Source organism: Bolinopsis microptera, chromosome 8 (assembly GCF_026151205.1).
Source record: "Bolinopsis microptera isolate Bmic1 chromosome 8, MBARI_Bmic_1.0, whole genome shotgun sequence".
NCBI classification, from domain to species: Eukaryota; Metazoa; Ctenophora; class Tentaculata; order Lobata; family Bolinopsidae; genus Bolinopsis; species Bolinopsis microptera.
This window is the reverse complement of record NC_087079.1, coordinates 8,739,542-8,757,206: the sequence shown is the minus strand read 5'-3', so window position 1 is coordinate 8,757,206 and position 17,665 is coordinate 8,739,542. Positions and strand designations below refer to the sequence as shown.

General features: G+C 37.9%; 1 protein-coding gene across 1 annotated transcript; it reads right to left on the bottom strand.

Annotated features, from left to right (window-relative positions):
- Nucleotides 1-1,398: 1,398 nt before the first annotated feature.
- On the bottom strand, nt 1,399-10,823 carry LOC134819602 (E3 ubiquitin-protein ligase SIAH1A-like). The gene is made up of 6 exons (XM_063829618.1): nt 10,751-10,823; nt 10,281-10,491; nt 9,753-9,961; nt 6,974-7,079; nt 5,525-5,635; nt 1,399-3,749 (listed from the first exon to the last, which is right to left on the bottom strand). Coding segments are annotated over exons 1-6 (906 nt in total). The 5' UTR covers nt 10,753-10,823; the 3' UTR covers nt 1,399-3,482.
- Nucleotides 10,824-17,665: the final 6,842 nt, after the last annotated feature.

Sequence of the window (17,665 nt, the reverse complement as noted above, 5' to 3'; positions counted from 1 at the left end):
TTCCAAAAAGTTCTTGAAAAAATATTGAAAACTGATGGAGTTATTTTAATTTTAATGAAGTTATTTTGGCTAGTATTCTGAACGGAGATATTATGTGCAATTTTCCCAATTTTGTTCATGGAGGTCTTTTTACTTAGTATCCACTATATCCAACAAACACTGAGTTATATCTTTCACATAGAGTTAGTCTCATTAAAAAATATTGAAATTTTATCGAATTTGGGCAAAAGCGAATTTGGACAAAAGCGTATGCCCAAATATGGGCATATTTTTTAAAGCTCATAGCTCAGCCAATTTTTGACCAATCTGGATGGAAATTCATGTACTAGTCCTAAAACAGGCTTATCTTGCGAATCTGAGTGAAAAATATAGTTCATCATGTAAATCTTAACGAAGAATATAAATCTTCTAATTGTAGGTATATTAAAGTATATTAAAATGTAGGATTTTTTCCGATTTTGACCCGGGGATATACTTTAATATACTTTAATATGGTTGCCCCCCCCCCCCCCCCCCCCCTTATTTGCCTCTGTTGTAAGAACGTATGGTTGCCTCGATAATATATCATGTCAAACTTTTTTCAACCTCAATTTTGTTTGTAATTTACGGTGGAAATTGACGAATAAACCGCTGTTTTATTTAGTTTGTAAAACCAAAACGAGTTAATTTTAGTGTTAAGGCCTTTTGTTCAGTAAAAATTACATTACTGGCAGTGTGCCGGGAACGATTAATAATGACTGAGGCCAGGTTTCTTTTGTTACTAATAATGCAATGGCCTTGTCCATTATTTTGAGTTTAATCACTCCTCTGTACCGTCAAAGGACAAAGAGGCGTCACTCTTAAAAGACTCCACCAAAGAGAAGGAACGCTTCTGAATTAAGCAACATTCCATTCAAATTATATCTGTGTAAGGTTATGAATGAATAGAGGAGTTGAACTGCCATCGAAAAACCATATCGACGCGGTTGCCGCGTATAAACATCTCGAACTTGGCGTACGTTACATGACACTCACGTACGCGCGCACGTACGTACGTGTATGTAGTGAAATTTCTCCAGTCTCCTTTGCACTAAGACAAATTATTGGCGCGTTCCAAATATGAGTCTCAGCGGTGTGTCCCAAATTTGCCCCACCGTATCAAAACAACAGAAATATGGACAGTAAAACTGAGAGGCGTCTTTCATTATTGACTGCCAAACCATTATAATCGGGCGTTTAGTAGCTTTTAAGATATCGACTAGGAAGTTTTCAGAAAGCAACTAGTTTGATCAAGATCTTGATATGTAAGTTAAAGTAGCCTCGTTCTGAGGGCACCATATAAATTGCACCATTTAAGTTGAGCCACCAAGTTAAGTCACACGAATTTTGGCATCTGTTAGAACATAAAAACAATGCGTATTTAACATGACGGAACGTAAAATGAAATTTCTTAACTTCTTTTATATTCAACATTACACGCAAAACTACACAGCCCATTTATCAATCTCATATCATTTTCTCAAAAATATACAGGTATAGAATATTCTATTATCGCTGGCATTATTATTAATTGATCCAATCGCCACTTTCATTCATATTTCATTGATTCAAAACTTTAAGATTAGACATAATGGGAAAACACGCAGAATTAATTGCACTGATAATAAGAAATGGTGACATTCCCTTTTTATCTCTAGGTGGAGCAAAGCCCACGCATTTTATTGCTCATGTCAGAACAGATGTGTCTTCTTGTGTTGCTTCTCCGAGCAAAGCAAACAATAGAGGTCATCACAGTAAGTAAAAGTGCATGAAGGATTGAGAATAATTTTGAAAAGACATAAAATTGCCGTAGATCTGGAATGTTTCACAAAACTGTTAAAACAAGTCGATTATCCAATTTGAACGAACTGTGGAACAAGCTGAATATCTCAACCCTTCTCCTATTCAGGACCATAACACCTAACTTAAATAATCAAAACACCCATCGAATTCTAAAATTTGTAAACGCAACCACACATGAAAACCATCTAGCTTGAGGTTAGACAGCTTCTTTCTTTATACAAGTAAAATCAATCACTTCAGCTTAAAATTTTATATCTTACGAAAAACATCACAGAGGAGAAATTCCAATGACAACCAAAGTACTCCATTAAACATTTCATCTTTAAGATGGTGGCTCAAGCAATGAGCCCACTGCTTGTAAACTAAAATATGCACAGACCTGCGCACACAGATGTGCACAAGTGCGCATGCAATAGCTAAACTTTGTAAAGTAGCTTTGCAGTCGAAAATGATACACGGTAAAATGTTACTGCCTCTTTCCAAACATTCTATCATTATTATATCTTAATAAGTTGTCAAAACTAAAACTTTTTCTCTTTCACATTACTATAATACGACCTAAAATAATTCCTTAGAAAATGTCGTTATTCTTATCTTTTAAGTTACACTATCAAAGTTACATAAGATACATAAGATAAGGGATGGCAGTTGCTAATGTGTCGTTACTTGTTTATCATATCGCAAAGTTGAATCGTGCAAATATCGTGTCCCTGCTTACATGGCCCGTTTACAAACAATCAAATTGTCTTTCAACTTCACCGACAATATAACTTATAATTGAATCTATGACGTTCCTGAGACAAACTAACTATAACGTGACGTCATGAAACGTGACGTCATGAAACTAATTGATCACTTGACGCTGTCAACTGTAAGCCCATACCAAGCCCTTCATTATTTATTTTTACCGAAATTCAATCAGACTGGACTTCATCATATTATCACATAATCACAATGTTTACATTAGCTTCTTTCATCATCAATCAAAATATAGTATTTCTAACGAGTAAAAATTTAGCAGTTCCAACAATGTTAAATAAATTTTCTTCGCAAATATCCATCGCCTGACGACATGTTTGAGATGTTTAGAATTCCTAAAATCAGTCGGAACAATAAAGAACAGTATCAGTCGAAGGATCCTGTTGCGCAGTGGGAAAACTGAGTTAAAATCATGATCATCATACACACGCACTACTACATTTTAGTCAGCACTATATTATAATGGAAGAGTTTGAACACTGTGTATACAGTGTCCACTGGATGAGATCTACCAAAGTCTAGAAATTGAGCTCTGTATTATAAATTTAGTAGGGTCCAGAATAAGAAATAAATGGCCACAATTAAAAAGCAACTCTCGTCTCAGGAAATATATAGTACAAGATTCTTTAAAGAAGTTATATAACTCTGATTAGTGTCCAAATGTCACGTGATTACGTCCCTGACGACCCAGAAATGAGAAATCTCCACTCTTCTTGACTGATTGCGAAATATTAGTTGATTACCAATTTAGCTCCATATCTCTAAAACTCTAAATAGCTACAACGCTTCTCTCCAATAAAAATGTAGTCGACAAGCCGCAGGACTTTAACCAGGACGGTGCACCACGGAAATAATCAGCTCTCAACATTTCATCCTCAAGCTCGTTAAGCAAATTCACGTACTCAGGGACGACGCTTTGAGATGGTTACATTAATGCCCAGGTTCCCATTTTCACTGAACATGTGAGCCATGCTCGTTTCGAAGACCAGACAATCATTGTTCTGTATGGCTGCGGTAACCCCCTCGTGGATGCTGCGTGGTGTGGCTTCCCACAACATTCGGCGGCCGTGCCCGTTCAACTCCAGACGATATTGGAATTGTTCGGCTTGTTTTCGTGTTCCTATCAGTTGGACGACGGCGAAGAATTGCTGGTGTCCCTCGTGCTTTTCCTGGAAAAGAAGGATTGTCAGTGAAGAGTACGTAAAGAGTACGTGAAGAGTACGTGACTTTTGGTTATAACATTCATATACTTGTCTTAAAATATTTTTAAGTCGACTCGACGGTTCTTATCAAATTTTTCCTTGATAGCCGAAGACTAACATTCACCATGAAGCAGTGAAATTCCACAGTAACAAGACACTCCAGTGTAAATGAATCTGTAGTCTAAACACGAACCTTAGCTGGTTCCTGGACCCGGAATAATCCCGGAATTATGTTACCATGTAACCTGACAGTCTATCTCACCACACCACCTTACAAGCCAGTAAATACCATGTTATTAAATAACAGCAAGCAAATTCCACGTACAAGCCGGCTAAATTCCAGATCTCACAGCACAAGCCGGCTAAATTCCAGATCTCACATATGAAAGAATACGGACCTAACTACTTTGCTCTCTCTCTCTGACAATGACCATTGAGAGAAACTCACTTAATCTTGCATGCTCTGTATTGCATTAGCCCCGTGTGTGTACATGATTATATATAGGCAGATTGCATGTTGATAAAGGATTACCTGTGTGTGTGTACTGTGAGTGTATGAGTGTGTATGAGTGTGTATGAGTGTGTATGAGTGTATATGAGTGTGTATGAGTGCGTATGAGTGTGTATGAGTGCGTATGAGTGTGTATGAGAGTGTATGAGTGTGTATGAGTGTGTATGAGTGTGTATGAGTGTGTGTGTGTGTGTGTGTGTGTGTGTGTGTGTGTGTGTGTGTGTGTGTGTGTGTGTGTGTGTGTGTGTGTGTGTGTGTGTGTGTGTGTGTGTGTGTGTGTGTGTGTGTGTGTGTGTGTGTGTGTGTGTGTGTGTGTGTGTGTGTGTGTGTGTGTGTGTGTGTGTGTGTGTGTGTGTGTGTGTGTGTGTGTGTGTGTGTGTGTGTGTGTGTGTACTTGGTAATTAATAACTGATATTATTGTGTACTGTACACAACACGCATGTAAAACGTTGCAGCTCAATGTTGTGGCTAATTCATCACCGTTGCTAAGCAACCACACAATCTTATCATGTCACGCTTTGGGTAAATGTTCATTATGTAAAACTTCGGATGGTTTGCATTCCTGTATTTTGTGAGGATGCAAGGTAAAACCGAATATTACACATGATTATCATGCTGTTCAATGGATTCCTCGAGACTTTCTTAATTTATAACATTAATAATACCCGACGGATTGGACGTAAGCATGGTATGCACATAATATATGTTAATATGTAATTCTATTATAATAAGTAATATCCATATGTGTTCAATTATTTAATGTACATTACACTGGGAGTACATGTCACACAACCAACTAGAGGCAGTAATTTTCTGATTGTGAACATACAGGTCTGGTTTGGCAGGCTTCCTTTCATCCCCAGTACATGTCGATAATTCGTGAGAATCTATTTTTAGACAAACTCGCCCACATCTCCCAGCACAACTAATAAAAATCGCGGATTTTAATTTTGTTATATTTGGGCATGTATTAAAGATGTTGTAGTTGTAGTTAAAATACTGCCAACTTCGGTAAATTAGATTAGTTGATGAAGCTGTCGTGCCAAAGTTTTGGTGTCATAAACGAGCGATAATTTAGAGGCAGCTATGATTTACAGTCGATTCAATAACTTGCCAAAAAACTTACAGATCACAAATTGTAATAATTGGGGATATTCTCCTTCTTATGAACGATGTCGTTACAAAAATTGAGAAATATTAATTAAAACTTCATTACGGTATTTAAACTAACCTGTTTTTCGAGTACTAAAAGGAAATTGCACCCAAAGCAGGTTTGCATCATGACCCAGTCGCAGGCTCCAGGCAGATGTATGTCTGTCGCTAGAAACACGATGTCTTCTCCCTGAATAGAATATTTGAAATAAGGATTTCCTGTATTGAATTTGACAGTAATTATTGACTCAACAGTGAACACCAAATATGTTAAATCACTGGCACTTCTATTTATAAATAAATCTTCATTAAATATCTTGTTTATAGCCAAATTCTTTGGCCCATAATTCAAATACCACAATATTCGACAACGGAGTTTATACTACATATTGTCATATTATATACACAGCAACTAATATAAATGTATCAAACGTGAGAATGTCTGGCATTCCTAAATCAACGTTTATCAAAATATGTAAATTATTCAGGAATTATAACAGCTTATATTAAATCTATAAATATACTGGTCTTCTGGTAAACAAAAGATCTGTTCTTGACTTATTAGCTATGATGGATATTTTTATTATTGTACTCCACATTGATCCGTGACCTTGACCAGATGACAGGGAAAAGGTCCCATACTGTACTACACATTTCATTATGTTAAAGTTCAGAAGTACCATTCAAATGGTTTATTACGCCTATAACGGCTCATTCTCAAAGACTGTCAAATCCAGCAAATCCGGCCGTTTACATGACATAGCTGAAATTGTTAGGATGTCAGTATGATACTGTCACACAACATCACACGACCTCCACCTGTATGAGATCACTACAAAGTGTACAAAATTATATCAGAAATCATCGTATCAAGTACGTAAAAACGTAAAACAGTCACTGGACACGTGTCTTGATCACGTGTCTCTATATCCACCAATTTAATTCCCACGGAGAATCTTTTACAAGTATCGTTTTTCCGTTTTAATGATGTTTTAAACTAATATTAGGCGGGAAACATCACGTTATGGCCCCGTGCATATGTGTGACCGAGTGTACAAAACGTATGTATATTTGTTAATTATAGTTCATTGTATAAATATGTAGGCAGTGTTGAGAGGTTTAAGTGCTTAATAAGACTGGGTGGGGTACAATTACTGTACAATTTGTTGGACTACAGATTTAAGTCAGCTGAGTTTACGATAAAATTGAGAAATTATGGGGAGTTGGGAGGTCGTTTCTCAAACCAATCAGGTCTGAGAAGTATTAATAATATAGTCTAAAATTCTAGACAGATTCTTCATTTTGTTTAAAATTCTGTATAGTATGTTTAACGTTGATTACGTGTATTTCTGACTAAGTATTATCATGTTTATGTTTATTTGGTAGAATGTCCACTACACCATTTGATCTCAACAAAATTTTCAAGATAAGAGCTCATAAAGATATTAACATTACATTGATTTTGTAATATTTTTGCAAGAGTTGTTACATTCAATAAGCAAGTTAATTAGTACGTTAATTAACTAACCTGAAGACTGGTTACACTCTTGTGTTGGGTGGTGAGATGTTGGAGGACTGCTTCTAAAGGACCGTGCCATTTACACACTGTACCTGGACACGGACACTGGTACGGTCTGAGAGGGGTAATTAGCTGTTAATTAACTGTTAATTGATTGTTAATTAATTGTTAATTGATTGTTAATTGATTGTTAATTAATTGTTAATTAATTGTTAATTGATTGTTAATTGATTGTTAATTGATTGTTAATTAATTGTCAAGTAATTGTTAATTAAATTATTAAACTAATTCGAAACATGGTTATAGGTGTGGCCTTCATTTCTTAAGGTAGAAAAGTACAATTGCAAGAAAAGTACAATTGCAAGTTTTGCATGATAAACAAAATCAAAACAATTATAATCAACATTTTGATCCCGCCCCAAAACTGTTACTTTTGTTACTTTAAAATCAGTTCTTGTGCGTCAGCCTACCAACCACTTGCACTCCTGATATTTAAATGTCTAGAGCTTTTACTTTTTTTATACTTTTATACTTTTTTAACGCTTGTACAACGTAACACTTTACAATAATCTGTAATACTTAATATATTATAAAATATATTACATCCTCGTAAAGTTATAACTGACGTGATTCAAAGTGATGTGATACAAATTGAAATGCGAATATTCAAAGTGAGTAGGTAAAATCACTGCAAATGAGATACGGTTTACAGTTAACAGCTGTGCGAGTGACGTCATACCCATTCTAATGACGTCAGCGGACATGAAAACACTGTATAATATCTGTGTGTCACTGTGTCCATATCACATTGCAATTAGGTATAACTTCCGGTATAACTCCGGTCAGTACAGCGTGACGTTGAAACTTGTAATTATGCAGGGTTCTTATAGTGTGGGGATCTGGAGAGTACCATTAAGAAGTTGCATATTTAGTGTACCCAGATATTCTATAATGAGTGTATCTTTAGTGTACACTGTACAGGGGGTAATGTAGGGGGTAATGTAGGGGGTAATGTAGGGGGTAATGTAGGGGGTAATATAGGGGGTAATGTAGATGGTAATGTAGGGGGTAATGTAGGGGGTAATGTAGGGGGTAATGTAGGGGGTAATGTAGGGGGTAATGTAGGGGGTAATGTAGTGGGTAATGTAGGGGGTAATGTAGGGGGTAATGTAGGGGGTAATGTAGGGGGTAATGTATGGGGTACTGTAGGGGGTAATGTAGGGGGTACTGTAGGGGGTAATGTAGGGGTATGTTATACCGGGTTGGTTTGTTGATACGTGATCAATTATCTTGTTATTCAATTACATATGATCTAATAAATGAAGGGATGGTACACTGCAATGAGGGAAGGTCTGATGTTTAATCAGCAACATCCGGGAACTATTATCTCATTAACACGCAATTAGCTGATTAGTCCCACTTGTGCTTGTATTCTAGAACAAAGAGTGCAGGAAGCGACCTCGTGATCTTACAGCTATTGAGGAAACTTTTGCTAGGTTATTACTGTATAACTTCTGTTAAATCCTAGATAGAAATCCGATATTTTAAAATCCCTGTAACTTTGAGCGGGATCCGGGAATCAGCAAACATTATCTGGCAACTGTAATAACACATCAGTGTCATGTGTTAGATCATGATTGGCTGGAATACATACACAATAGAAACTGCTCCGATAGTATATCATTATCATTATACGTCACCGTCGCTTATTGTACACAGGGATTACAGGAGAAAGGAAATCTGGCAGCAAGCCAATCACTACTAACAGAGAGTATCAGATCACGAGTTACATATACACCCACACCTGTACATTGCACTACTTGACACTGGGACCACGTGTAATGTCACGTGTTAAATCACGTGGGCTACTGGCTAGTAACTGGTGAGCTTTAAAATTGCTTTGTTTAGCTAAAATAGTACACGCGCAATGTACACTCATTACAGTTGTGTATATTATCACCTATTATTTCATGACATATGACACATTATATTAGGGCGGGTAACATGAAGTAATTTGTATCTTGTAACGATGTACAAGTTATTTATTTCTTTATTTACTATGATAAATGATTTAACCTACACCGCACACGTATAATAGTAGCACTAGAACTCTCCGATTCTTGCTCTCTAACAATCAAGTAGTCTGTCTGCTTCTGGCATATTCAAGCTTCTGCGTTCACATATCCAAGCCAATATTAATAAACCGGCTTTTGAGCGCAGTCTATAAACCGTATGTGAGGGTTTATAGTATTTTATAGTAGTTATCTGGGAACACTAATTGTAACTGCATGAAAGCTAATATATTTATGAGATATAGTGTATGTACATTGTACGTGGCCAGGCGTTTACTTTAAATATTAGAAGCGAAGTGTTATCTTTCTAAAAGGGTGTACACGATGCATGCTAGCGTAGTCAGGAAATAGCAGAACGTACCAGAAAATAATACGTCAAGAGATGACAACTTTTACTACCTTGTAGGTTACTTTATATACTGAGCAGTGTCAGCACTTATCTTAATACTCAGCACTTATCTCAGCAAAATAGAATATATTAGTTGTACAAAGCGCCGCGCGGGCAAACTTACGAAATGCTCCACACGTACTATATTTCTCAGTTGTTATCACTTTATTAATGCAACACAATAAAGCAAATAAGTTACAAAAACACCAGATACTTGCTCACCTAACTTGATTAAAAATTGTTTAAATAAAGTAAAATATATTAATTCGTTTAACAAAACACACGTGCCAAAGTTACAAAACACTGGTGCTATATCACGTGGTCTCACCTGTATTCACACGTTTCCTCGTGCTCTGTTTTCTCCGTGTGTAGTAATCTCTGATGGCAGCCGTTTTGGGAGTATCTACAGGGGAAGAAGATGGTTGTGGCGACCTTCTCCATTGCGAGGTTGCGTATGTTACCCAAGGGACCGCGACATGTGGGACAGCTGTTTAGTTTTGGCTTGCAGTTCTGACAGATAAGGTGGCCGCTGGAGCACTGAAAATGGACTAGGTTTTGGAAAATATTTAGAGGGTTAGGATTAGGGTGTGTTTTATTGACTTGTCGTGTAATTCTTACAACACACACGTAACAGTTGTGTAATGACTCTAGGAATTAAGTTATATAAGTACAACATTATCAACGTCATGATGAATAATTATAATGTTGAGATGCGATACATCCGCATTAGCATATAGAGGCTAGGCTGTAAATTTGAGTTGTCTATGCTATGGGCTATATTTGTAATCTTAAGCGAGAAAGTTTGATCGCTCATGATAATTAAACATTACTACATCATATTATGATAATATCACACCTGTATAATGGGTGGAAGTACGTAATCAAAGCACACAGGACACTCGAAAAAGCTTGTCAAATCCTCGTTAGCAGTGTGGTTAACAGTGTGCATGGTGCTGGTGGTGCGCCCGACAGTGACCGGGACGCGGCGCTGCGGCACACCAGTTGGCACCGGAGTTTGACTGGTTGCTCCGGACAAGGGTGTCGCTTCTACCTCCATCTTATGCTCCCTGGTGGAATGTGAGTGTTAAAAGAAAATACAATTTGTGAAAATAGAATAGATATTAAGATTGGAACACCTTTCATTACATAAAATGCCTACTGTTGCCAAGTTTGTGTATGATTGAGAAATGACAGTGCACATTTAATTACACTTTGATCATACCAATGTGCAATAACAACTCTATTTGAGTCATTACTGATTGTCATTTCAAACTTGCTACAGCGTGATAGTGACACATAATAGTGATTTAGAAATAATCAACTTACATGTTCAAGGATGTACTATTTCAATTTCAATTCATACCATGGCTGCTTCAATCTGATATATTGATTGTTAGGCATAGTTTAAGATGAAGTTTGATAGACCTGTAGTGTTGGAGAAAATGAAGAAGAAAGACGAAACTTTGAACTGCATCAGCAATAAAAAATCCAGTTCAATGGCCCTTCATGTTTAGATGATTCCACATCAAGTTACCTCATCCTTCGAAGTATGTCCTTTACATCAAAAGTAAATAAATAAATAAATTCTAGTAACATTTATTACTATACACGCTTTGACATTAAAATATCCCAACAAAGATGTACATTTAAGTCATTCAAGCAGTGGCGTAATGAAGGGCCCCGCTGACACCGCTGTGCAGGGGGGGGGGGGGGGGGGGCAAATCGTTGTCTGGATGTGGGACAATTTTGAAAAATTTAACTGAGGTACACACACTCACACTTACTATTACTATCATGAATGTACTATAGACTGTAAATCTCTCAAATCAATTTTGGGCGTTTTTAACCGTTTGTTGTTTTAACCATGTTTAATTAATAATTAATATTTAATAATTTATTCGATAGTTTAGTCTGATATTGATATTGATTATATTGATATTGTTATTATTGAATGAAGCTAACTCCAGACATAAATAATATTACTTCTTTCAACAAAGGGACTTGGACCTGGAGTATAAACGACCAAGTTTGCATAAATTTCTATCCAACCAAGAATTCAGGAGGCAAAGGTGGGTGCGTAAACTTTATGGTCTGCACTCTCCGATCCTGTATCATCCTGGATTCTTTTCGACGTATCTTTGTAAAAGGTACATACCTTCTAGTCAATCTCTTGCTACTCCAAGTCCCCTAGGATATCTGATCTAAAGTTCGTGCTAGTTATAATATATGAAATATATTTTTGTCTGCTTTAATTGATATTAAATAAAATTGTTGTTTTCTTGAAATTGTTGTTTTCATGTGTGTTTTGCTCTAGAAAACACACTTTTCATAGATTTTACCGGCGTCTAAAATCACCTAATTTGTTCAATCTTAGGAAGGGGCGCAAACAGGGGGGGGGGGGGCTTTTTCAGCGGGGGCGCCAACAGGCAACATTACGCCACTGCATTCAAGCGAGACTTAGTGTGGAAATATCAAGATTATGTACTTATGAAAGTGCAATTAATATCATAGACAATTAAGTAAAACAAAGATTTAGTAGTTCAGCCCTTGGTTAAGCCAAGACAAATGCAGATGCATGATCACAGACACAAGAATGCAAATTGCAAAACGGTATGACACTTTTGACTACTATGAATATGGTAGACAAACATCAAATTCAAAGCAATTTCAGACAAAACTAAGACTATTCTAGGGCAGTGGATGTGTTCTACCCTTGGCCTTAGTCGTCTACATTCATACACAACTCCTACAAACTACTCTAATCTCTATCGGAGGATATGGAGGGATATTCCAACACGCTGCTAAAGAAATGGAATGAAATATACTTTGCAGACCAAATATCTGACTACTGAAGAAAGAGGAGAATATTCAAATTTAAATTAATAAAGGCTACATTGAGATATTAATTTGTGTTGGGGGGGGGGGGGGGGGGGGGGGTTGATAATGAATCATGATTCTTGAGTGTGCGACCATGAGTCCTGATTCCCCAATATTTTTATCGAACCATACAAAGTTTCCTTGAGAGCAACAAATAATCCCTTAATAGGATGATCATACATTGACATGCTGTATTAAAATGCATTATGCATGTGTTAAAATGACCTCTGGAAAAGACAACGCACAAGTCAAAGGACGCTTCTTAGGTCGATTGTGCCGAGTAATCGGGGAGTTCAAGGAGGGGCCCTGCTCAGATCTTGCAGATATGGTACGTAACCTAAATATCAGCAAACATACATAATTACAGTGAAGAGCTAAATAGATAAATAATAAATTTTATATATCACTTTATCGGTAAATATTTGAGCCAGTTACAAGATATATTTATGGAACTATAGATGATGCTGTGAAGGATGAAACAAATCAGATCGTAAGACTGTTAGACGTACACCCGACCCTACACAACATATAAATAAACACAGATAATTTTAGCAATGGGGAGCATTTACTTAATACCATTTTTGCTTAAAACCAGTGAATGAACTTATCCCGGTCAAGATAAAATATCGCGAAAAATTCATTCACGAAAGCACACTCACCAAATTACTTAGCTTGCTAATTTTTTTGCTCCATGCTCGTTTCTCTCCACATAGAGACAAGACCACTATGAAAGATTCCACCTTAAGTTTATCAAGTGGTCCTTGTCTGTCCATTCAAAAGCATCAAACATAGGCTGCTGGGGCGAAAGTGGGCGCCACCCCCTCTTCTTTGAAGCCTGCAAACTTGCAATAGATTTCTATAGTCGCCTTGAAAGCACTGAAAATGAACTTCTCTCCGCTGCATTTCACGAGCAGATTATGCTGGGCCTTCCTTGGTACACCAACATCTCTAATCTTCTCACCAAATATAACTTCCCCCACTCATCCTCTTCAAAATCCAAGCTCTCTACCCAAATCAGTCACAACATGAGGGAAGAATTTGTGGATACCTGGAAATCTGCCAAGGCATCCTCACCTAAATTAGAATTCTACAATCAAATTAAACATGATTTTGAACCAGAAACATACTTAGGAGTGGTTAAGATCCCCGATGCTCGGAAAAGCTTAACAAGGTTTCGTATTAGCTGCCACAATCTTTACATTGAGAGGGGCCGTTACGAAACCCCCCTAGTACCAAGAGAACATCGATGGTGCACTTTTTGCTTTTTCAGCAAGGGGCTTAAGCCTATTGAGGACGAAATTCATGTTCTAACTGACTGTTTACTCTACTCCTCAGTTAGAGAAAAATTTAACTTCCATCCCAAAAATATTACTGACCTAGCCGGTTTGCTATCCGATAAAACACTAGACCCTACAAAATTTACTGCCACAGCAAGAGCAATCCATTCAATTCTCTCTGTGAACGAAAATTTTACAGCCTACTATAAGAGCCCAGATTTCCACTCAAATACTGGCCAATGCATAATGCTATAGGACCTCAAAAATAGTATTATAAAACATTTCTATTTTATCCCTACACATTTGTAAATAACTAGAATTGTGTAACCTTAAATTATTTCAGAATTATAACTATTGTGAATTCAATAAAATAATTATCACTTTTGTATCCTTGTATCCTTGTATCCTAGAGAAATTTATACAAGAAGCTAGAAAAGAGCGCCGCACATAAGGATCGGCGCACCTGATAATCACTAAATAGCGCATATTGCATGCAATAACTTCTGCATTAAAAAACTTTGTGAATTGGAATTATTAAATGTTTTAGTGCGTACAATGCGTGCTTGATTTTTTCATGTCCCTATGCGCCGCAGAGGCGGCTATTGAGGGCGTCCAGGCGTCCGTGGACGCCTTAAAATTATTATCTGGTGGCTGGTGCTTAAAATAGAAATAGTAATTAGTAATAGTGTTAGGAAATAACAAATCGCAATATAAAGGTCTTCATTTACTATCATACGTTTTAATGTAAGCGCACGCGTGATCTTCGTGAAATTTTGTGTTGTAGGGAGTCCTGGACCACTCAGCCGCGCAGTTTTAACACATAGTTAATTGTAAACGTTACAAAGCACATCGTGCGCATCCCACTATAGGTAATCTATTATGATTTGCCTCGATTTGGGGGTCCAGGACCCTTTGCAATTTGACTGCTATATGATACTGCGCGGCGGAGATCGTACACGTGTGGACTGGTGTCCTGTTTGCTGTTTCACCCATGTTATAAGTTTTTGTGTTTGTTTGCTGTCGCCTGTAAAGTGTTACACATTACATTTACAAGGCACTGTGTGTAATGTAATCGGTAGTTTGGAGGGATCAGCTTGAGCCGGCTCCCAAGCCCCCCTCCCCCCCAGTCCATCGATTGGACCCCCAACAAAACTGCCAGCCAGCTCCCACGAGCCGCCTCTGATGCGCCGCTCTTTTCAAGATCTTGCATACATACGTGAGAGGAGCGAGTAATATAAGACTAACAAGCTAGTTAAATTACCGTTACAATTTATGATTTACCACGTGTCCTGAGCTGGTTCTCCTGTTTTCCAACAAAAAGAAATGATATCAACTTTAAACTTTTTTACCGTTCTCAATTCATAAAAGCAAAATAATATATACTAAAAATATGAAAATTGGCTGCTAACTTTTTGCGTTCATTTCACTCTAAATTGTAAATGATTTATTGTGTATTACTTTGCTAAAGACGAATTACACATTTATTTTCAAAGTTCCTGCTAAAACAAACTTTTTATATAATAACTTAAATTTTTTTAAAATCCCCCTCCAGCTTGGTGTATTATTTTATTTAATTATTACCTTGATGGATGTTACTCGTCTAAATTTCTTCGAAGTAGCGCGAAGTAGCGCGAAGTAGCACGCGTCGCTTTCTTCTCGAATACTTGCCCGATGGCAAGTGCACTACAAAGTAGCGCGCGCCTTAACGGGTGATACTCGTAAAATATCTGTTCCATATATTGGACCGTCGACGAGTCCAACTCGGCGCGCGTCCTGGTAGGTTGTAAACCTACAACGCGCGCCGGGCCAGACCATTAACAATGTACTTGATTGACGATGTCAATCCGTCGAGAGCAACAATCGACGACGGATGCGAAGCAAGAATGCTAGTTTGCGCGGCGCGTCGAATGTCGAAGCGGCAAAGTCCTCCAAACAATGTACAATTATTACCTAGCTTGTATTGCGAGTGAATTAGTAAAATCCATTGCTAGTTGATTGCTCGCTAATCAATACTTTCATTACTGGGCGGCGCTCAGCTTCTCATTCCACTTACGGCCTAATATAATATCTATGAACATAAATATAATAGCGAGCGTGCTAAATCACTCCACAGTCGATCTTCGACATTGTTCTAAAAAGGCCCCCGACAGTTGAAACCAATTTCAATCGATGCATTTTCGGATGCTGATTCCGAATCATCTAATTAAAATTTCTCGTTAGGGTTAGGGTTAATCAGTTGCTCTAACCCAAAGCTCCCTCTCGCTTGCAGTGAAACAAGCGCGTCCGCGCGTCACGCAGTACGCGCAGACACATGGCTATGTTATGTGAAGGGTTTCAGTATATTATATGCAATATGTAATATGCTTTTGTTATATTAAGGATTGGATTAGGGTTAGGGTTGCTTTATCCAGAGCCCTTGCGCTTGCAATAGCGCGCGCCCGCCCGCCTCTTGACTTGTGAAACAAGCGCGCCCGCAGTACACAGTAGCACGAAAGCACATGGTTAGGTGAAGGGTTAGGGTTGGGATCAGATTAGAGGGCTTCGAATAGTCGTTCAGGACCAACTAGAGATCGGGTTGAAAAAGTCACGTGACAGTCGATCGAGTGATTAATCATCATCTGTAAAGTGTAAGCGGTGGAATGAAAATTGGAGCGCTGTCCAGTAACCAGTAACTGTTTACTGGCCGGTGGCGTTAAGCCTGTCATTCCACCGAATCTCTATTATGATAATTATTATAGCCTGCATGGGGTCCCCAGCTAAAGTAACTGTAAGTACAAAATAATAATTTGACATACGTTGCATGCCATTTTTCGCGCGCGAAGCGCTTACAGGGCCGCGCTCAGCCTGTCATTCCGCCTTTCTGCTTTCACATAGCCATGTGTCTACGCGTACTGCGTGACGCGCTTGTTTCACAAGTCAAGAGGCGGTCGCGCGCTACTGCAAGCGAGAGGGCTCTGGTTAGAGCAAATTCCGCCTAATCTCTATTCTATGTTTATGAACATGATAGCCTGAGGCCCCCAGGTAAGCGAAGCGCATGCCGCCAAATGATGTTTGTGATACGCAACATGCATCAAGTAATAATATTTCTTTGAACAGCTTATATTAAAATATTAGTACTAAAAGTTTTGTTGTAGGTTTAATTTTATAACCTTCGAAAACGTGCGCCGAGTTGGACTCGTAGACAGTCTTGGAACAAATATTTTACGAGTATCATCCGTTAACTCGCTTAGTTGATTACAATTTACAATATAATAACCCCATTTATATAGCTTGCTACTTTGTTGCTCGCTTCTCTCACAGATAATAAATGTGAGAAGCTCGAAAAGAGGGCTGCTTATTGGCTGTAGGTTTATAATAACCTACCAAGACGCGCGCCTAGTTGTACTTGTCGACAGTCTTGAAACAAATATTTTACAAGTATCACCGTTAACGCATTGGGATTGGCGTGCCAGGTAACTTCGAAGCAAGCCTGATGAGATCGTAATACTAATGCTCTGCTTCGCAGAGCAACGATCTGCATGGAATTAAGGCATAAGGGTTGGCATCGTCAATGACTAAAGCAGCTACTTTGCGGGGTATGGTAATTTATTAGCGTGAGGACTATACTATACCGATACGGTGTACGTAGAGTATAATTTGATGTTACATGCAACATGGGGATCTAGGCCTTCATATATACATGAAACACATAAACGAATGAAGATATGGTGCATGGCGGAATGACAGTAGCAGCAAACAGGCTGAGCGCCGCCCAGTAAATTTAATGATATATCTATCCCAATGTTAAAAGTAAAACAATAGTGAATAGAAATTGACTGTGTACACAGTGGTAAAGACAGTGTCGTCACTAAGCTTAAAGTGTTCGCCATTTTAATTCAAAGGAAGCCAAACATTCCGACACCCATAGTAAAATATTATGATATACCTTAGGCTTAACCTGTACCTAGTGTCAAGTGTAACGATACCTTACATTGAATAGACAGACTATTGCAGTAAAACACGTTAAAGTTCTTTAAGTTTAAGGCCATTAAATGTTACACCACATGCATACGTACACTGTACAGCAAAGCCAACAAAGATTAATCAT